Source organism: Sebastes umbrosus, chromosome 18 (assembly GCF_015220745.1).
Source record: "Sebastes umbrosus isolate fSebUmb1 chromosome 18, fSebUmb1.pri, whole genome shotgun sequence".
Lineage (NCBI taxonomy): Eukaryota > Metazoa > Chordata > Actinopteri > Perciformes > Sebastidae > Sebastes > Sebastes umbrosus.
The window spans coordinates 10455429-10478060 of record NC_051286.1 but is presented as its reverse complement, the minus strand read 5'-3'; the positions used below and the strand labels follow the sequence as shown (position 1 = coordinate 10478060).

The 22632-nt window shown below is 42.8% G+C and overlaps 1 protein-coding gene across 3 annotated transcripts in view; it reads right to left on the bottom strand.

Moving 5' to 3' along the window:
- LOC119476606 (glutamate receptor ionotropic, kainate 2-like) overlaps positions 1–22632 on the bottom strand; it is a 70829-nt gene that overhangs the window by 4714 nt on the left and 43483 nt on the right. For all 3 annotated transcript variants that reach the window (XM_037750008.1, XM_037750006.1, XM_037750007.1), the window contains exons 7-15: positions 14751–14894; positions 13844–13951; positions 13582–13695; positions 13274–13480; positions 11890–12113; positions 7589–7707; positions 6541–6758; positions 4619–4844; positions 1001–1251 (exon numbers count right to left, since the gene is read on the bottom strand). In XM_037750008.1, the coding sequence (XP_037605936.1) occupies positions 1001–1251; positions 4619–4844; positions 6541–6758; positions 7589–7707; positions 11890–12113; positions 13274–13480; positions 13582–13695; positions 13844–13951; positions 14751–14894 (1611 nt within the window). The remainder of the gene's footprint in view (positions 1–1000; positions 1252–4618; positions 4845–6540; positions 6759–7588; positions 7708–11889; positions 12114–13273; positions 13481–13581; positions 13696–13843; positions 13952–14750; positions 14895–22632) is intronic.

Here is a 22632-nt window from a genome sequence, read left to right as displayed (position 1 = left end):
AGCGCTGCTAGCTACTTTCATTGGAAAAGAGTTGGCAACACTGGGCTGGGTTTTTCGGTTTGATCATTTTAAAAAATCTAGTTTACTCTTGCTGGTTTCTCAACATTACCGACCATAGCTTTAAAGTAAAAAATCTAGACTAAACTAAACAAGACTCATTTTTTTTAAAATACCCTGGATGTATAAAGAGAACTGGATACAGCGTCGGAGGCGGGCTCCTGTTCATTCTTATGAGAGTTGCTCAGTGGCGCATGAAGCCAAAATGGCTCGATAAAGTACCCGGATCATCCGTCAATCTTCCGCATCCATTGGGCCCATAAAGCAGGTGCAGTAGCGTTTCCTTTAACTCCGCCTCCCAGCCCTCGCTCCAGCCTCGGTCTGGGTCTCATTCACATGAACGGAGTAAGGAGAATAACTCTGGATACAGCTATTAGTGCATTTTACAACTTTTCAGACCTAATGATTTAAATAAGGGCTATTCAAGTGCTGGTACTGGGAAGTTGATTCACCTTAAAAAAATAAATTATCCGCTGAGTTACAGACGTCTCTTTCCCACTCTAAGTCTATGGGATAAGTCTTTTTGAGCCCAATGGCATCATGTGACCGACACAGAAGTTGTAGTACCACCGTTTGGCCACTACGAAAAGTTACTTCAAGACCCTGCACTCTTCCTGGGGGCTTGTAAAATACCCACTAACTCAGATGGCTGACACCTCATATTCAGCTTCAGCTCAAGAGATCTCTTCACGGCCAGTATGGACAAGAGGAACAATCACAGCGGCCAATATGGGCATGTGAATATTGTTTCATGTCCAACTCATGAAACCTGCAAAAAAGAACAAACATGCAAACTAAAAACACACTACAAGTACACAATACAGTATCAGTGTGTTGTAGTTGATCGTATGGTTTCTTAAATTGATAGTTTAGTTTACCTTATTAACAAATAATATATGGCAAAAGCTTTAATTCTTAATATGCATCAGAAAAGACTCAGTACCTTCTCCAGTTGGGCGTTCTGCTTAGACTTGTAGAGCACCTCCCCTACAGCCACAAACACCGACAACACCAATCCTGCGGCCAGCACGATGAAGATCCCTCCGATATTCTGCACCCCCAGAGCGCTGGCCTCCTTGCTCTCCTCCTCGGGACAACCGTTTCCTCTCCACCACTTCTCCTTCATCATGTGGAGCTTCCCTTCCTCCTGCAGCTGCAGGATGGCTATCGTGATCTTGTCTCTGTACGGAGAGCCTGCGAGGACACAACACGGGATTAGTGGGCATGGATATAATAGCAGGATATGATAATACCTGATTAGGCCTCGCAAAGTTATTGTTGAGCATATGTGTATATATAACCAGCGGGGGTGGGTGTATGAAACCCGCTCGGGCTTGCATGTGATCATATAACCTGTCATGTTATTGTTGGCTGCTTAGAGGGAGTTTTTTTGTAAGTCCTGCTTCAAATCCCACTAATCCCTATATTCACAGAGTGATTCCAAAATTCGCACTCCTCTCTGCAGTGTGTGAATTATAATGCACAGGGAGTTGGCAACAAAGACTTGGCTTTGTGTAGCAGAGCTGCTGTTGATTCTGACGAATTAGCTGCTGTTTGCACGCGCTTTCATATGCCATAAATGGGGTGCATAAACAGGAAAAACAGAGGAGCCCAATGGAGTCTACATTACATGGGTGCATGTGTTTGGGATTAAATGTGTGTATCTGAGATAGGGTTGCTCTATCACTGTGTTTTTTATGCATGTTAATGTCATGATGAGTAAAAGGACCCAAATCCACAGACAGTGGGAAGGCGCCAGAATTAGCGACAAGGCATTAAGGCGCAGCGGGCGCTGGTTTGATCAAAGGAGGAGTAATCGCTGCAGAGGACCCGAGTGGGGTCGTGTTCCTCTCCCCATCCACAGCGTGTGTGACACAACACACGGCCAATCGAGGCGCAGCGCACACACACTCTCTCTGCCCGAACCAGGCCAGGAAAGATTAATACTTACTGCGAGTGTTCATGTTTCATTTATGGACTGGTTTAAAAGCTTGTTAGTGTATTTATATGATTACAGAACTCATACATAATGAAGCCTGGTTGTGCATTTTCATTTCATGTGCTTATTCAGAGTGACTTAAAAGAGATGGAACAGTAGTAAAATGTAAAATTTTTATAATGCAGACATAATGGAAATCGTTTTACACTACACGGATACATTTTGTGCTAAAACTCCTGTGGAAACAAACTCAATATGGCCCCAGGTAGCAGGTAGCATCACTTTGTCTGCTGCTCTCATACAGTTTTGCCTGTCAGCCCCTTTAGATGCTTCCCTCTCTGTCTCATCTATCATTTACCTATTGCCATCCATCATCCTTTCATCTCCACCTCTCTGTGTATTTAGACTGACAAAAAGGGGACATTAAAACTGAAAATTGCACAAAGTGCCGCTGATTGTTGAACAGCGTATCAGTGTTTGCCTCTTTGATCATAAATAGTCTACTTTTGTGAGTGTACCTGAGGTGTGCGTATTAGCATGTGCTCTTTGTGACGTGTGCACTTTGAGATAATAAAGAATATACATCCATCCATTCTGTGCTTCTACGGCAGATATGCAGAGCTCTGAATACGCGGTCGTGTATGTGCACGTGCATGACAAAAAGCATATGCTCGCTTCATTTGAAGATGAGAAATCTATCAAGTATCCGAGTCCCTCGATTCAAGCTCCCCTCATATTTCAAATGATTAATGATGGCCTAACAAAGCAGGCCTTGGATAAATGCTAATAGGATGGGTCCTTAGAGAGGAGGATATGGAGAGCGGGGCCCGGGCAAATGGAAAAGCGCTGTGCTTGACACACTGTGCATACACAACTACCTGACAGATGTTCAACACCAGAGGACATCCATCACTCCCGCACTGTCTGGCCTCAAGTATTAATGCGATCATAGTTTAAGTTGATAGCCGTAGATGACGCATTTGTGTTTTGGGAACAGGACGTGTGAAAACCGTCAAGCACTAAAAGGTTAAGACTTATTATGGAGCTTGCTCTGGTTTATTGCTGTAACAGCCCTACAGGGAATGCGCTGCTAAACAGCGTTGAGCAGGGCTAAAGTTATAGACTAGAGATTGACATGAAGGCTGAGGTCTTCATGGTGTTTGGGGCGAGGAAACAATGAGACTATCTGAAATAAGAATATTCCTATTTTTCCTAGAGGACTGCTGGCAAGAAAACAGAACTCACTTTGAATTAATGAAGCAATAACCTAATCTGAAGACCTCTTCTATTACAGAAGAAACATTTTAGAGGCTGCGATCAACTTTATTTCTGAAATATTGAGCAATGAACATCAGCGCTATAGAGATTGAAATGAGTTAGAGGGCAGTAATGACTTTGAAAGCGGACATCTTTAATCATTATTTTTTTATGCATTCAAATACTAAACCACTTATCGCTGAATTAAAGCAATTTAGGGTATATTTTGTGGTCATATAGTTAATGCACTATATCGCCACATGAATGGAAATAGAGCTGACCCACGTACTAGGTCTGTGTGTCCATCTCAAGGGCATCAGTGTAAGTACTTCTGCGCTTATGGGGCCACAGTGGGACTATATTTCACAGCATCACCTCAGCTTTGTTACAGCCATGGCAATCACTGCATCTCTGCAGATCCATAACCGCCCCATACTCATCAGCAGTAGCCGCGTCCAGATGTGGATGGCCAGAATTAATCCTCCATATTTTGATGGCCTTCATATCACTGATGATATATGCGGCCGTTACAGCTGGTCGCAGTGCTCTCCGTGGCCTCGTCATGACAACTCTAACCTCTGTGACACGGGGATTGGAACCATCACCGGCTTTATGCAAGGGTCCCCACGAGTGTCAGGGTTGTAAGCTGAGCGTTTATTAACCCTGACAAAGACTGCTTTATATGCAGCAAAACTGTTATCATAATGCAGGAAGTGGAAAATGGTTTTAGTTCCTCTCTGCCTCATCATAGGATAATGGCGCCTTAAAATGTCAGAATGTGATTTTTTTTGACAGGAGCTGGGTCAAATAAGCAGGTGTGAACATTTCTTAATGGTTTTATACTCCCTGAAGTGTTTTGTTGTTGTGGTTTTAATGCTCAGACACAATTCAGACGGTGTCAAGTAAATCACAGGGAATTGCACTAAATTGACTTTCTGTGTCTTGCACTCACCGCCGTATGCGGCTGCATAGTGGGCTACACCATTAAAAGTATTGGGATTGTTTAACCCAGGTTTGATTCCCCACTCTGCAAATAATTCTGTGAGAAAATCATTATGGCTATAAAAAAAACCCTACACTTGCTAAAGCAGAGCCCAAAATGGCGCCTGTTTCTTGAGCCTCAGGCACATTTTAACCTTATCCATAAATTCAACCTCTTCAGCCATTCGCCTTTCATTAAGATAAACCTTTTACACCTCGCGCTGTTGAACCATTATACCCATGACCCCATCAATAAAGGTCAACCTTTTCGCTCTCAGAGCTTATGAATCATCCACACTAAAGACCTTTATCTGTCACATGGTATCTGCAGTATCTCTCTCTGACCTAAAGCTTTTATAAACAGCACATATAGAGGTTATTTACCCATAGGTGTTCCCACTCCGTAGGCTTTGGAGTCTATGAGGCCTCCGACCTGTGTGAGGTTGCAGTTGCGCTGGGTGACAAACTCGATGGTGGTGGACTCCATGAGGAAGGCATAGTCGGAGGTCAGGGCGCGCTGGATGCCCTCGTCTATGTTCTTGACCATCACAGATTGCCTCCTGCTGTTCATGAACTCCCACATCTTGTCGTAGGTGGAGATTTTTGTTTTCTACAAGATATCAGAGAATGGAATATTAATATATTATATTATAATATTTGTTTGATGTCATTGCAAAACGCAGTTACTAAACTTGCTTGAGAAACAAAAGAGAGAAATACCTCCATATTTCTATGACACAAAAATAGGAAGTTCAAATTATAATCCTTAAGATTTTCATTGAATTAACCCCATTTTAAAAACTATTTACGGTCGTCATTTTTTCAGGACATTTTGTAATTACATTTTTATATAATAGCTTTCATTGTTAAAGGGGAACTACACCCATTTTCAAAATTCATACATGTTATTCCTATGGTCTTAAAAAGATTAGTAAACATGAACAACTCTCTCCCAAATCCAAAAACTAGAGTGGCCCTGTACTCTATGATTACATATAGAGTGGTATGATAATCCCCTGATGGAATTGATTGTCACCAAGACTAAGAAGGAGATGGTCATTGATTTCAGGAGGAAGCCCCCTAGGACTGACCCAGTGGATATACATGGCGAGGAGGTGGATATTGTTCACTAGTGTAAATATCTCCGTACCATCTTTAATAACACCTTTAAGTTTGAGCTAAACACAGAAGCCATAATCAAGAAAGCACACCAACGCCAAAAACCCAACCTACAAATCATCTACGGTTCCTTCATCGAGAGTATTCTGTCTTTCTCCTTCATTTCCCGGTTCCCATCCATCACTGTCAAAAACAGAAACCGTCTCCAAACCAAAGTGAAAACCTGTTTCCAAAGTCACCGGAGCGCCCTCTGAAGCCTATAGCCTCATTCTATGAGCAGCACGTCCAGAAAAAGGCCCATGACATCATGGGAGGATGGTACCCATGTCTTCCACCACCAGCTCCAGATGCTCCCTCTCGGGCGCCGCCTACGCCTCCCCAGGTGCTCTACCAACCGGTGCAGAGCGCCACTCATTCTGAAAGCCATGATCAGCATGGTGAACGAGGAACTGAAGGACGATTCTGGGCTCTATCTGGAGCTTTGGCATCATGAAATAATTAAATGTCTGTCTGCCATGTGGACTATTTACTTATTTATTTTTATCTGCCTTTTTTTTTTAAATTATGATTTTCATTACTTTTTAAATGCAACTGCACTATCAGCTCAACACTGTCCCTTTTGCAGCTCTTTGGCTTGTAATTGTCTGTCTGTGTATATGTATGTTTTTTTTTACTCACGCCCAAAATCAAATTGTTTTTGTGGATTAATACAGTTGTATTGAATTGAATTGAATAATCCAGCGTTTATGTTTTTAATTTGATCTCATTGATATCAGCCTCACTGTTTGCAGTTCACTCTCGTAACATCATATTAAGTTACTGCCAACGCAAACTGAACATTTCCTGCTGCTACTGGTTCATATTAAAAGTGTTCAACTGGCAAAACATGTGGTGGCTTTTATTGTGAAGCAGTCACAGGAAATGCAACGTATTTGTCACTAAAAGTTAGTGCTAAACTCAATTTCATCAAAATGCATCTACAAAACAGGATCATTTTCAAATATTGCAGGTAATAAAAAAATAGTTGCTCTTGTGTCGTATTTACGACAAAGCAGCTGTTAAAAGAGTGTTTGCTGTGTTAAACAACACCTGCTGTTGCCGTGGGTGACTGAAATCTTAAGGATTATAACTTCAATAAGTGAGAAAGGAAGATTCCTCATAAAACCCCCCTATAAACACCCAGTCACCTTGAAGAAGGTCATGGTGGCGCCGTCCTCCACCACCCCGTACAGGATTTTCGTTTGCTTGGCCAGGTCATCGGCTGAGTCTATGGGCGACTCCATCCTCTCCACAGTGAGGAAGGCGGCCAAGTTGGCGGTATAAGAGGAGATGATGATGAGGGTGAAGAACCACCAGATGCCTCCCACTATTCGAGTCGACAGGGCCTTGGGCATGAGCTCTGAGCCTGCATGGTGCGAGCGAGGTGGCAAGAGGCATTGATTATTTTGTTACAAAAAAACAAGATAAGATTGAGACAAGAATAAGTCAAACTTGTTTCAAGAACTCTCTTCAAGGTTTCGGCCAAGGCAGATGCACCGCTCGCTTCAAGATGAAATCACTTGAGAGAGCTCTCCAAACAAGATGATTGTTGGATTTCAAACAAATTATCTTGTCTCAGTCACAAGTGAGTACTTTAAGTAATGCAGGCCACACAGAAAAAAAACACAATTTAAAGAGACCACGGTGTTTGCATAAATCAATCCCGTCAAATCAAACACATTCAATATCGATTGTAGGAGAAGTGACAGGCTGTTTGGGCCAGAGAGTCATGTACCCAAGGTAACCTCACATCCTGACTCCACATCCCACTGATCTCTGTGTGCTGACAAGCCAAGGGCAAGAGGAGAGGACGCTGGGTATTATAGGACTATCATTACTATGATAAAGAGCATATTAATAGACTGTATATTATTTGAATAAATCTCAGTAATCTTGCTATTTGAGCTGCTGTTGATTTACATTTCCTCAAATTCTAATCATGTTAAAACAAGGGTAACTTGATTGCTATTCAAATTTATCCCTCTCATATACATATATATTCTATGTTCCTATTACATAAATTGATTAAATTAAAAATGCACATTTACTCTAAGTTCTGTCTTTCTAGCAGTGGACCCCCAGAGGTCTCTCTCTGTTGCCGCCAGCTTGGACAAAACAACCCAACCCTCAGAGACAGTGGGATATAGAGAGCTCCAGCTCTGCAGAGCAACAGCAGCCACAGGCTGAGGCAACTACCTTGCTGCATGAGAGCCCCAACTCCAAACCAGAAACTATTGAGCAGCGTAAAATTGTTTTCCACCACATCCGAGTCAGGGTTGCATGGATGCGGGTTGTACCACTCGTAAGGGCTAAACCTATAAAAAAGGAGAGAGCACAGAGACAGAGATGTCAGCACAAAGCAGAGAACAGTGTGCTCCCTGCTGCAGATTAAACGGCACATCAAACATACATTTTAAAAGCGGGAACAAAGGGAATGTAAATGTGTGGGAATCCTGTATTGTGGCCTCGGAGGTCAGAGCTTCTGCAGAGACCAAAGCAAATCATTCTGGCTTTTGCCGGGATCAACGTATTGGCATATTCAAATGCCATCAGTTTATTGTGAGAACAGATCAATAGGCTGGAATAACACTGTCACTGGTGATAATGTCCCAGTGCGTGATGATCTTTGGAGCTCATTTGGATTCACTGACTCAGGAGCCTTTATGTGTTTCCCCCCGGCAACTGTGTTACGCTGCAGATCCTCCTCACGCCTCCAATATGGGGCTTGTCTTCTTATTTTCTTCTGGTTTCCCAACAGCTGTCTCTGTTCTTCCACCCCCTTAGCTGCTTTTCCTCTTTTCTCACATTGTTTTCCCCATCCTGCACCATTCCAAACCCCAACATCCTACACCCCTCGATTGCCTTGCTTCCCCTATGAACGTCCCCCTTTTTACCCCCAGCCCCCTCGTCGCCTGCCTCGGCTGATTGTCACAGTCTTCAGGTCAGTTGTGGACATTTCTCATTTATTATCCTAAGTAAAAGTGGCACGGCATTAGCGCAGGGTGATTGGGTTAGTGTTAAGCATCAGGAACTGATTGAGTTTGTGCTGAAGTGGGTGATAGCGGGAACATTGCTTATGCAGAGTTGAGGGGCCCATCAGGTATGGCTGCTTAGCAGCTTCTCCCCCCAACATGCCGCATGCTAATAAGCCCATGGGCCGAGCCTTAAAGGTTCAGACTGCGGTAGAAATGTGATGCCATTTGTCAGCTGCAGCTTTTAGAGACGCACAGGGACAATATAGAAATATATACCGTGTTTACAAGACACGGAGCAGCATTTCACATTATCAAACTCACTGTTATTTGATGGCAGTTTTATGGCAGAGCTATTTGCCACAGAGACGGCATGATCGCTGCAGATCTACATACAGATATGTCATTTGATCTCTCCTCGTTGCGGCAGCAGCCTAATTAACCGCCTTATTTCACAAGCATCGTGAACGCGGCAACGCTTTTGTCATATTGCTCTTCCTTTAAAGCTATTTTCTATGGCGTCCCCTTGAGAATCATCTACGTTGACACGGTTGTGATGACACACTATAATTCTTCCTGTCAACCCCATCAGGATGTCGGATTTGCTGGAATGTCAATGAGCTCGCTCTCCTTGGAACCGCAGGCAACTGCAACGGCACAATGGCCTTGTGGAGCCGTGCAGAATGCGGTGTGTGCGCTCGCATGTGTATGGTTTTATGCCTGTGTGTGTTTATCGAGCCTCCGGCGCATGGGAATGTTTGCGCATGTGCCTTTATAGCTGCGTGGGTGGGTGTGCATTTGTCTGTGGTAGCGACTGCGTATTTGCATTTGCTCAATCAAATCCATCTCAAAGTCAAATATTTTCTGTGATGGCTTATTTGTGTTGTTACATATAATGCCGAGCTGCAGCCTGAGGCCAATTGTGGGTGACATTCAGATATGAGCCATAGGTAAGGTAAATCTGTGTAAATCTATACACCACGCTCTTGATTGGATTGTCCCTCTCGGTGTGTACATGTGTATTCTGTATGCACCAGGCCCGACAGGCTCCTCTGTATGACCTTTGCCTGCAGCCGGCCCGTATTCCTGCGGGCCGTGTTCTGCACACCGATCACCAGGAAGAAGGGGACGTGGAACATGCGGACGTAAGGTCACCTCCTCACACCGAGCACGAGGGACATGTCGAATTGCACACAGAATGCTAAAAAGATCCTCCTCCCCTCTCCTGTTCCTCTTCTCCTTCGTCCGTCCCCGGCCACAATAACACAACACGCTCCTTCCATTAACTGTCCGTTGGATTCAATTACTCTGACTGGCATTATAGATCTGCTGCCTTTCTTCTCTCAGGGCCGAGTGAAGAGGCTGTGTTGGGGGTGTTAAAATCACAGGCGTCCAGGAGACTTAGACTGCAAAAACGGCGACATCCTGTAATTACATGTAAACATTATATAATGCAGTTTAAATCATGTATTCTTCTTGGCAGGTGGACATTTTTTGCACTGAAAAAGGCTTTGCGATCTGAGAGAATTTCTTTTCTTAATAAAGAGAGGAATCAATTCAACCACAAACAGAGCTGGAAGGAACCACTGAGTGAAATGTATTTCTCTGGAGCTTGAAATGAGATAATTTATTTTGTCAGAAAAAAATAGTGTTGATGTGTGTGTGTGTGTGTGGGGGGGTGGGGGGGAGCAGTTCAAAGACGTGAATCCCCTGGTGTGATTCAGGTGTTTAGTGTTTTATTGGGCAAAACCAGGACTTCATAAGCTCACTCCGCTCACTCTATTTGCAGGGGATTAAAGAAAATAATATACTCTGCATTTGGGGGATTGACCAATCAATCGGTGGCCGTGCGATCAATACTATAATTATGAGAGAACTGGCTCAGCGAACTGAAGAGCAAAACACTGTACTTCAGATTTAAACTTTGCTGAATATTTCTGGCCACATAGTGTGAGAACAAGCACTATTTATTGCCATGGTGTGCAAAAAAGGGCACAATGCATGAACGCAGGACAGGAGCGTTATAATTTAATAAAAGTACCGAGGCATATTTCATTACAAGCAGAAGAATATCAATATAATTGCATGCTAATCACTTACCCTGACCAACCGTGGAAACAAGGGGCTACGGGTATTATTTGCATATTCTGAACTAACTTAGGTGACAGTTGCTGCTTTAATTCCTCTCATGTGATCATTTTGCCGGTAACATTTGATGAAATGTGCATTAAACCCAAACCTCTCAGGATGAAAGCAGAGGAAGAGGAGCCCCGGGGTTAACACACATCCTTCTCTACCGGTCATGCATCAGGGGTTTTAGGAGGGGTGGGTTCATCAAGATATCTGTAAGAACTGTACTTGTACATTTCTTAAGGCAGATTAAGAGATATATAACGGGTGGCTGGTTTTACAGTTGCTGATGCTTGTGCAAAATAGGCCCGAAATAGTGTGAGAAGTCAGCTGAATTTAATGACCACACCAGTATTTTTCCTTGTTTTAGCTCATTTACTGTACTGTGAGGTACAGCAGGTCGTGAAATCTGAGTAAACATTTAATCCTTTTTAATACCTTTTTACTGTTTTCATCAAAGTTACTTTATGGTTTATGATAATGACGCTAAAACAACGTTTTTTAGGTGGTGAGTTCAAGTGCTGGTGGGAGGTTCTGAAATCTGAGATTTGTTATTTTTGGCAACCACCGCACCTTTTTATAAAACACTACACTCCCATTTGTATAATAAAGCTGCAGTTGGTGACTTAGTCTCGGCCAAAGGGCGGTGCTTTTAGCTTTTACAGCTAAACAGTACACTACAAGATGTTTCTGATACATTTGAGGCGAGAAATAGGCATTGCAGTAACAGGATCTTGATTCATATTTGATCAGCGCTGCATAGTTTGACAGATTTATCGGAGTGTGCAAGTTTCGCGAGCAGTGATTGATAGCTGCCCAGAGACTCATTGGCTCAGATTGGTTGTTTTCCTTCAGTGCTGTGAAATCTTCCTCTGCTAGAAAGACGCAGAGGAACATGATTTTTTTCTCAAATTATCTGTCTCATGCACCAACTGTCAAGATATAGTGACCGTTTTATAAAAATATCTTTTCATCATATTTGCTCAAAGTTACCGACTGCAGCTTTAAGGCAATGATAGTCCCACTCTGACAAAAATCAATCATTTAAAAGCTACGGTATGCTTTGGAAAATGACCCAACAGTAGTGTAAAGTATAAGCAAACAGTGTTGAAACACTGGTATGGTCCTTTATACATATTTAGATTTAATATTCTTTTGTGGTAGACCATATCTACATCACTGAAGTCATCTCAGAATAATGAGGCATGGACTGCCTCTTGCAGGAGTGCTTTTGCCACCAGTCACAGCTTGATGATTTTCAGTGAATAAATTCCCCTCTTCAGGCCCAGAGGGAGCAACTGCTGTGTGTTAGTGGAAGCAGGCAAACAGGTAGGAGGAGAGAAGGAGGGAGGGAAGGAAGGAGGGAGGGAAAGGGAGGGGGGGTTGGCATGTTACCTGGCTATGACAAACAGCACACAACTGACACCCAAGCAAGCCAGCAGAATATACATCCAGATATCGGGCGACAGGGGGTTGAGGAAGGAGAACACCCCAGGGTTGGTGCCGTTGGGCTTGCGGTACAGGATACTTATCCCCAGCGTCATGTAGGGCTTCGAGAAGTCGATGACCTTCTCCCTGACGTAGGTGATGGCCAGAGGAGCCACTGCCAGGTCTGATTTCTGCAATGAGATAATAGTTGTTGAGTGGGCTGGGGGTGGGGGTGGTGGGGTGTTGGAGTCAACCAATAAAAAACGACCAATCGAATTAACATCTGATTTCTGTCGACTGGTCTGGTCAATATGCACGGGAAGAAGAGCCATGATGACAGAGGAGAGAAAATAGCTGGGGTCGTTAGTTCGGATGGATTAGCAGGTAGGAGGCTGAGTTTTTCGGGAAATTACAGGTTACATGTCTGATCTGTCTCATGTGGTGTCAAAGGTGAGTCACTAAGGCAACAATTTTGAGATTAAAAGTGTCCCCTTAAATGTAAAATAAGCTGTCATTGGTGTTATTTCTGTGTAACCCCTCCCAAGCCAGTTTTTCTTCTTGGTTTTTGAGATTCTGTAGGTGGCGCTCTTTTTTTTTTCTTCTACTGCTCAGAATCAGTATGAGTACACATACCAGGAATTTAACTCTGGTAATTTGTGCTCTCACAGAAAAAGAAATACAGCTTAAAAACAAGGACAAACATAAACATTTTTCCTATTATGTACATACCAATAGGTGAAAGAAGATAATATATATATAAAAAGCAAACAATAAAACTGTTTCTGTAAATTGTAAACAATAATAAAGTAGTGCAGTGGTGCAGAATGCAAATATGATGGAATAAATATTGAATATAACAGATTGCTTTATGTACATGACGTAGGTGGATATGTACAGTTTATGCATGTATACATGTCAGTTTAGCGTATATTCAGTATATAGAGCAGCTTATTTGACAATGACATGTACATGAGAAAGGGGTAGGGAAATATAAGTTTTACTTCTACCTACTCCTTTTCGGACACTATTACTCTTGTTTTGTTTGTTATTATTTTGTATCTGTTTTTATTTATTTTATGTTCGAAATAAAGTCTTTTCCTTCATTCATTCATGTTACAAAAGAACATCAAAAACAGTTAAAAGAACACTATAACTAACAAACTACCACTCAGTAGTGGAGTAGTGGAAATTAATTGAAGCATCAATTACCTAAATGCCTCAGCAATGATTGTATCTTTGGCTATTGTAAGTGTATTGTTAATCTGCTTTTAGAGATTCATGGTAATCTCTGCATGTTTTTTTTCCATTTTCTGCCTCTTCCTGTGTGCAGCCCTGGTGATATTTGACTCACATGGTCTATTAGCTCCCGCACCATGCCGTTCCATTGGCCCGTGCTCTCATCCAGCGCGCCGTACTTCCCGTCTTCCACCAATCGCACCTCATAGTGGAAGCCCAGGATGCCGGAGAGCTCCCTCAACAGGTCGATGCAGTAGCCCTCGAAACGGTCGTTCCCGTAGAGAGGCTTGTCTGACTTCTTAAACATCACATATGGCTCCTCCTGTGTAGGGAAAATACGTTTTTTTTTCTCTGTATATTTATTTTCTGTGTGTATTTGGTGACTGCGTGTGTGCATGCTGCTTGTGTTTTCATTTTGTCTACCAGTATGGTGGATACACGCAGGGATTTGTTAGCCAGAGAGTCTGTGATGTTGGATGTCTTGCTTTTGTGAGACTCTGTCATATTCAGACCGCTGGGAGGATCCCATGTTCCAATCTGTTGAAACAATTCAGTGTCAAGTTTATATCACCTTGTCTACTGACAGGAAAAAGAATGCTTTAAAGCATCCACACCAACAATTCATTTTTTTCCCTTTTAAGACTCAGAAGTCACATATCATCAGCTACACCAATGTGTCACACACCTTTTCCAGCCCGTCCTCCTTCAGACTGATGACATCCAGGTCAAAATCTGTCCTCAGTCCATTGGTCTTGTTGAAGAGAACGCGTCCTGTCAAACCGTCCCAGTGAGCCTGCAGACAGAAGCGAGCAGCATAATAAACTACAATCCCCAGCACAGTCGTCCCATTAACCTTAAGGTGTCGTCTTTCTCGACAACATCAATCCAGGCGCTAACCGTAAAACTTTTTTCTGTCCCAATTATGATTTTCGTCTGGCTCTCCCCTGCACTGTCTATCTCGACAACATAACAAGAAACAATAAAGCAGCCGGAATAGAAGCAGGTTTGACAGGTAAGAGTTCATTATGCATGTGGTTCATTGTGCTTGAAGTTTCACTTCAAAGCCATTGGAGGAACAGACGGGCATGGAGAGCGATAGCAGACACAGGAGGGGGAGGAAGCGCAGCTACAATGGCTCATTCGGAAAATTACCTGCAATGATACCATCCACAGAATGAAAGAGCTTTGCAGAACAAAGCAAATGGCTGACCCCGACTACAGTTAAGGAGACACACAGAGGCTTTGATATAAACACGGGTGGAGAGAAAGTGGGAGGCAGGAAGTGAAACATCACAAAAAAAAACATCTAGTTGCGGAGGATAATGTGATGGTTACTTAGATTACATTATCATGGAGATTATTGAGTGTTATGATTAAATAAACTTGTGTATAAAAAATGTTTGTATGGGTTTTATCATGATGAAAGACAATAATGCAGAATGTGCAACTTCCCAGGAAGCGCTCCAGTGATTCCACAAAGGACATGCTTGCAATTGCACTAATCAATATAACATGCCCAAGCTACGTGTTCAGCAGATTCTAGGTCAGAGGTGAAGATTGGGTGCGTGTTGGCGGCACGGCTGGCCTTGTACCTCTTTGATGAGGCTGATGAAACGCCCCCCGAAGCGCCACGGCTTGTGGCGATTGCACTGCAGAGAGCTGACCGTGATCTGCTGCGACTGCTGCACCGCCACCGCCACCACGTGTACCGCGTCGTACATCAGCGCTGCATCCGTCTGCGGACAGGAAGGTTACATCGTTAGACATTTTTTTTATTTTTTATTACAACACCTGCCAATACATCTGTGCACATGACCTTTAATCCGTCCATTTGTTCACCTGCGGAAGAGGCCGTGTGAAGTCTCGGGTGACTTGCTTTACTCTTTTGTCAGGACAAGAGAACATAAATTAGGAGTAATGCCAGCAGTAAATGCCCCGCACAAAATGGCACGGTGTCTCAGCCTGTTAGTAAAAAAACCCGGCCACTGTCTGAGGCGATGAGAAAGCTCCGCCAGGGAGAGTCTCTCAGCGGAAGGCCGGCCTGTCACTGTGAAGACTAATGGCTCCTGATGGGTGTGCCTGTTCTCTGGGGAGAGGGAACGCAAAGCAGGCACCAGTGCATATGGGACGACTCTGACTGGTAACATGCTAAGCACACAGCACAGCTGGGATACATGGCGAACTGCATTGAAAAGCACGTATGATAGCCGTGCATATAACCCCAGTAACAAGTCATCAAAGGGAACTCAAATTCCTCACACAGACTGTGAGATGCTGAGGATCATCTTTACTTTCTGCCTGGCACACACAAATTCCTTTCATGCCGTCTGTCCTCACAGTGTGAGACACTCTACATTTACCCAGGGCTACACATTACAGCGTGGCTCAGATCCTCTTTCCATGGTCCCACACAGGCTGAAATACACTGCGGTGATCTTATTTGACAAGTCCTGGATGACCAACCTGCGAGGGAGTATGAAAAACGACTTTGAGACCACAAAAGTATCTGCAGCTATAGGGTCTTTTGTGGATGTGCTGGCTGTCAGAGAGAATGAGCGGGGCTTTCGGCACAGCTAGGCGCACAGCGGGAGACCAGCGAGCTGCTGTTCGGCTCATATCAGTTCCCTATGTTATCTCTATAGGCGCAGTGGAGCGTTCACGCCATCCATGTGGGGGAAAAGGAGAGGTCTGGGAGGGGCGGAAATTATGCTACATGTACAATTTATCCAACCTATATTTATAGTGGCAGGTCAATTAAAGAAATAAATCTTGCTTCCAGCAGCAGGAAAATTCAAGATAGTGATGAGGGGAGGGAGGGAGTGGTGTGTGGTTGCGGTTTTGGGCAGATAGTCAGGTTTTTAGCTCGTCCCCCCTGTGCTTTTGGAGTTGGTGACTGCTGATGTCAAAGGCAGCAGCAGATCAGAGGATGGGAGACCCATCTCTGCACTCTTTCATCCCCACTGCTTCCCTGGGAAAGGGGACAGCTCTACTGCCATATCTGCTCTCCCACTGCAGCTAGTGTTGTGGCGTTCATGGCGAATGCTGATTAGGAAAATAGTGCCATTCTGCTAATCTATTTTGTTGAATAGCGGGGAGGAGTTTTACACACAGTCAGTGTCCAAACACTATTTCCTCCACAGAAAGGGAAAGTTCATCATGTCCAATCATCCTATTATTGTGTCACCAACTATTATTTATTCATTTTCAAAACACGGCTCACTCTGATTTGAGAAAAGTTGTAATAATCACATTCAGTTTTCAGTCCATTTCTGAACTACACGATTCCATTTTGAATTCATTTATTCACTTCGGAGATGATTTTAGTTTGAGAGGGTTGAATTCATGCAATTCAAATGAAATCGTTGCTGCCTTCTACTGATCTTTTTTTTTTTTTAATGCCTACATCTTCACTTTTTTGCTTTTGACCTTCGATAACTTTGACCTTTTCCTCGCAAAATCGAATCAATATCACATTCCTAGTCTTCTATCCATAAACTCTTTATTCATCAGGGTCAAACTACAGCATGTGCAGTATTTTCCAATGAATCATTAATATGGCTATGAATATATTCCGTGAAAAACACTCCTGGGAAAAGAAATCTGACAACTTGTTCACTAGTAGAAACAGATAAGAGTTTGAAAGTTCTTCTTGGAAGTTTATTTCTATTATACTTTTCATACTGACTAATGCCCGAATATGAAATCCAGCTGGGGTGTTTTAGCAAGACCTTGATGTGAGACTGAAGGCTGATAATTCAATCATTTAGTAAATGTCAAACTACTTTATGATGAATCATATACTGCGTACTGTATGTGCAGTATCTTATTTCAAAACGGAGACTTTGAAAAAGCCTTAAAATATGCTACAGTGACAATTTTATAGAGTTGTAACAGCAGCAGTGCAAAAAGGTCTTTTTTTTCCTGGGCAACATTAGAGACAGCAATTTGTTTATTGTAACATAAAGATCGATTTTGGCTACAAGATATATCAGTCTATTTGAGAACGGGAGTTTATTAGATGTTTTACAGTGTAAACACAGTTGTGTGTGCTGCTGTGTTTGCACTCCGAGGCCAAAACACTCCACCGAATCCCCCCCCATCAGCCTCTTTGTTTAAAGGATTTATGTCGTTCTATTAGCTTCTCCTTCCGACTTAACAACCATTCCTGGAAATAGTTCCTCCATCTTTTAACTTTTGATTGCCGATGATATATCAAATATTGTCTGGCTCGGATGATTTATGTGGCAAAGATCTTTTTCCTATTTGCCTTCGGAGCAGAACAATTCCTGAAAAAAAACCTTTATGATGGAAACAAAGAGAGGCTGGCATCAAGTGGAAGAAGGAGAGATCAAGGGAGGGGTGGGGGGTGGAGGGGATACGTGAAATGATGGCTCACAGCTCTGGCAGATTGCATTCAATTTAAAAACAATCCAAGAGCGATCTTGATATTTATTTCCGAGCCAAGCATGGGTCCGGCGGGGTGTTTTAAGTGCTTTAAGTGAAACCAATCTCGAACCCCTGGGACACTCAGACAGAGAGGGGAAAGGGTTCCAAAACCTTTGTTGCCTCGTCTTCCTCACCTCTCTCTCTTGCTCAAACACCCACATAACCATCTGAAATCACACACTCTCCCTCTGCTTCAATAAAAGTACAAGCCCAGATGCCCTTTTCCAACATTTAATGACTCACTATTTTATCCTCTACGCCTTTCATCTTCCTTTCCAGCTCTTGATGTCTTAGTCCAACTCCGCATGTTCTCTCTCCCATAAACATGACACGTGAGACACATACAAATAGTAACACAAACACACACACATGCAGGAACCAATTAGCTACTTGTGTGTATACACCTCACACACACACACTCACAAAAAATGGGAACACAACTAGACACAGTGACAAACCTCGAGCTTCCCAGAGGCGTGCCTCATTTGTCGTAGTTGCTTGCAGTTTCCTCATTTAGAACAGGTGAACTGCAAACTCTACTGAACTGGCTGCTGTGTGTGTGTGTGTGTGTGTACACAAATATATTCCTTTTCACCACATCAGTATTCACACCAGCTCTCCACCTGTGCATAATTCCATAATTCCTCTGGTAATGTTGCACCCTGAAAAACGGCATCGCTCTTTCTCCTCTCACCTCGTCTCAATCAGTCGTCCTCTACCCAGCATCTAAACACACTCACACACACTACTACCTGTCTGGTGATGGACTGGTACTGCGGCTGCTTGTGTACAGTAGAACTCCGCTGTTTATACATATCATATACATCTGATTAGCCCTAATGAGATTAGCGATGACCTGTTATTCACCATGCATCACTGGGCCGCAGCTGCCAGAAACACATACACACTCACACTTACAGATATGCACACACAGACACACACAGACACACACACACCGGCAGCATTGCCATCAGCATCAGAGTCACAGTGTCAGCGGGAGAGAGAGAGAAGCTCATTGTTTTCTTGGAGCCGAAGTCACTCTGCCCTCAGATCGCAGACAGACCCATGGGGGTTTGATGATTTGATAGAAGAAGAAGGAGGTAATTATTCATTTCATTCCATAGTTTATATGTATTCGTGCTGCTTCGCTGCACAGCCGGCGCAAGTATCTGAGTGCCAATTTCTGCTGTCAGATATGCATTTCTAAACTTTATTATGTTTTAGCTATTAAATCACTTGTCAAGTAACAGTTTTCTGTAAAAGCTACGCCATGATTTATAATTTCTACTTTAATCAAGAAACCCTAATCTCACTCCGCCCCACGCTGAGTGCGATGCTGCATTTGTTTTATCTGCCAAGATGAAATTCTCATGAGGAGGATGGACACTGGTGGGAAATGTCTGTGCATAATTAGTGATGAATTTCAAATTTGGCAAGAAATACAGGCTCTTAAAGGGACAGTCAGTAGCACTTAGGGGGATCTATTGGCAGAAATGGAATGTAATATTAATTAAAGTATGTTTTCTTTAGTGTTTAATCACCTGAAAATGAGAATCGTTGTGTTTTAGTTAGCTTAGAATGAGACGTTTATATCTACATATGGAGCGGGTCCTCTTCACGGGGCAGGCCGCCATGTTTCTACAGTAGCCCAGAATGGACAAACCAAACACTGGCTCTAGACAGGGCCATTCGCATTTTCACGTTTTCGCATCGGCCACTATAGTTCTCTTAACCGCTTGGCACATGGGAGTAGTTTCAGTTGGTTGCAATCTGCAACCTCACCGCTAAATATCGCCAAATCCTAGACACTGCACCTTTAAAGAGCAGCTAGTTGGTGGGCTAACTGCATAGACAAAAATAGACTCTCTGACAATGGATGAAGCTCTATAACACTGTCACAAATGAATCACAATGAGGATCTTGTTGAGAATTAGATGACAAGATTGATAACAGACTCCGCAGTGCCGGCCCTAGGCATAGGCGGTATAGGCGAATGCTAGGGGCGGCATCCATCCATAGGGGCGCCCCAAATTAGGGGAGAATTTATTTTTTTATTATACTTTACTAATACTATTTTAATACTATTATTTCAAAATATACAAAAAAAAGCCCACAACAACATAACTACATAGCCCATTAAATAGGCCCTATTTTCGCACCATCAACCCGGTGCATGAACACAGTGATTGGTGGTGGAATTGGCTGCGATGCAAGGGGCACCAGCTAAAATTCTGCCTATAGGGCACCAAGTTGGTTAGGGCCGGCTATGACTCTCCGTTTAATATAAAGCTGGAGCCAGCAATCGGTTAGCTTAGCTTAGCATAACAATTGGAAATAGGTAGCTTGGCTTTGTCCAGATGCAACAAAAAGACACGCCAATGAGCTTTAGAGGTGCTGCTAGGCAGATTTTGTTACCCTTGACAGAGCAAGGCTAGCAGTTTCCCCCTATTTCCAGTCTTTATGCTAAGCTATTAAGCGAACGTGAAGACACATATATGAGTTTGGTATCAATCTTCTCATTCAGCTCTCAGTAAGAAAGCAAATATGCGTGATGCCCAAAATGTTGAACTATTCCTTTAAAGTCCAAGAAGCGATACAGTTCCCACATGTATCTGATGTTTTGGCCTTTACTACTGTAGTAATTAGATTCTTATGTAAGATGTACTGTAACTATGTATTTCTGGCACTGGTGTGTTACATGAGACCCTGGGCCATGAAACAGTGCATTGGGAATTGTGCAAACTTTTACTTCTCGGGCAAAAAATGAAAAGACAGCAGTTGGAAAAATACTGAAATGTGACATATGTGATTTATGAGGCATTTTACGGCTGTTTCAGGCCTTGTAGCAGAGAAGGGAAAGCAGGCAGTGTCAGATCATTTTGGTGGGGAAAAAGCCCTTGGGTGACTGCAGCTCAGTATAGTGCCATCTCTCTCTCTCTGTCCGTAACTTTTCCACTCTGTCTCTCTTCGTCTCTTTCTTTCTGGCCGTCGATGTTCTGCCCTTGTCTCTCCGCAGTCCCTCCTCCCTTTCATCCCTTTTGTCTTTCTCTCTGCTCGTCTCTACAGTATTTCACTGAGCTATGTGTGTGAGTGTTGCTCAGAGTGCGGGTTTATATGGGGCTTTGCCAGTGCAGTCACTGTCATTTTTCCAGCTTTTTTTTTTCTGTGTGCGTTGGAGGTTTAATCCCTTTCTCACATTGCATTTCCACATGCTGAGGCAACATAGCGGCCTTGTTGCATTTCATTTTTTTATGAGTTTTTTTTTCACAGGGAAGTAAGACTGGCTCCTTCCGACGAGGATCCCTGGGCAACGGATCCATTGATGGTGCTGGATTTATGTGAAAGCACATTCATGGTTTTATTGTAGATTTAAGCACACTTTAAAGGGGGATAAAGGACTACACTGCAGAGTTCTCTGGTTTAAAAGAAAGGGTCCTGTGGGAGTGGTGAGAGAGTGAGCTGAACTCTGTTTGATGCATTTATTCAGTATTGATGGAGAGCTATTAAAGAACCCTTATCTTGTCAAATACTGACAGATGCTTGAATATTGACAAAACCTCCACTCCGACCTTACACTGTACTTTGAGTGATCTTTTTGTTTCAAGAATAACTTGCCACATCACTGGAGGTTTTTCTTTTTTCCCTGCAATGCCGATAAAAAGTATATTTGAACTTGGGGAAAAAGCCAGAAGGGGAGAGAGAGTTAGTGACCTTATCAAACACTGAAAACAAACATTGTGTATACAAAGCTAAATGGGAGAAGCAGTTCAAACATGCACAGACTGCTCGTGCTAACCACCTAGTCCCTCTTCTGTTTGTTCCAAACAAACCCCTGATGCTGCTGCCAGAAACACTTTCCTGCAAACCGGATTTTTCCATAAAAATTGTGTCTAATTTTGGGTGAAAGCAAAAGCAATAAGCAGAATGTATTTATTTAGTATATAACAAGATTAAGAGTCTACATAAACGCTAGCAGCTCTGTGAGGCTGTATCTATGAACAGCAGTGCTTTGAGCTTAAAGCTAACTTTTAAAGACAGTACTGTAGGATACATCCTCTGGGGACGATGAATATGTAACTTATTATTATTATAACTTTTATTTAGGGCTGTCAATCAATTACAATTTTTAATTGCGATTAATCGCATGTCCATGATTCATCGCGATTAATCGCAAATTAATCATCCGTTTTTTTTATCAGTTCAAAATGTACCTTAAAAGGGAGATTTGTCAAGTATTTAATACTCTTATCAAAATGAAAGTGGGCAAATATGCTTACTTTACGCAAATGTATGTTTATATTTATTATATAAAATCGATTTACAATACAAAACAATGATAAATATTGTCCAGAAACCCTCACAGGTACTGCATTTAGCCTGAAAGAATATGCTCAAATCATAACATGGCAAACTCAATCCCAACAGGCAACAACAGCTGTCAGTGTGTCAGTGTGCTGACTTGACTATGACTTGCCCCAAACTGCATGTGATTATCATAAAGTGGGCATGTCTGAAAAGGGGAGACTTGTGGGTACCCATAGAACCCATTTTCATTCACATATCTTGAGGTCAGAGGTCAAGGGACCCCTTTAAAAATGGCCATGACAGTTTTTCTTCACCAAAAAGTAGCATATGTTTGGAGCATTATTTAGCCTCCTTCACGACAAGCTAGTATGACATGGTTGGTACCAATGGATTCCTTTTTCTAGTGTCATATGATGCCAGTATCTTCAGTCTAGCTTTAAAACTGAGTCCGCTACAACCTCTGAAAGATCGATTGCGTTAATGCGTTAAAGAATTAGTGGCGTTAAACAAATTTGCGTTAACGCGTTATTATCGCGTTAACTTTGACAGCCCTACTTGTATTATTATATTTCAGTTTAGACCAAATTGGTGGACCAACTGACTGACAGACCTACATTGCCATCCCTACAGCCATGGCTAAAGATTGAAGGAGGGCGATCAAAGATTGTTACTGTAAGTAACCGCACATAAGAAACATCAAATATGATGCGTGCCTAACTAAGT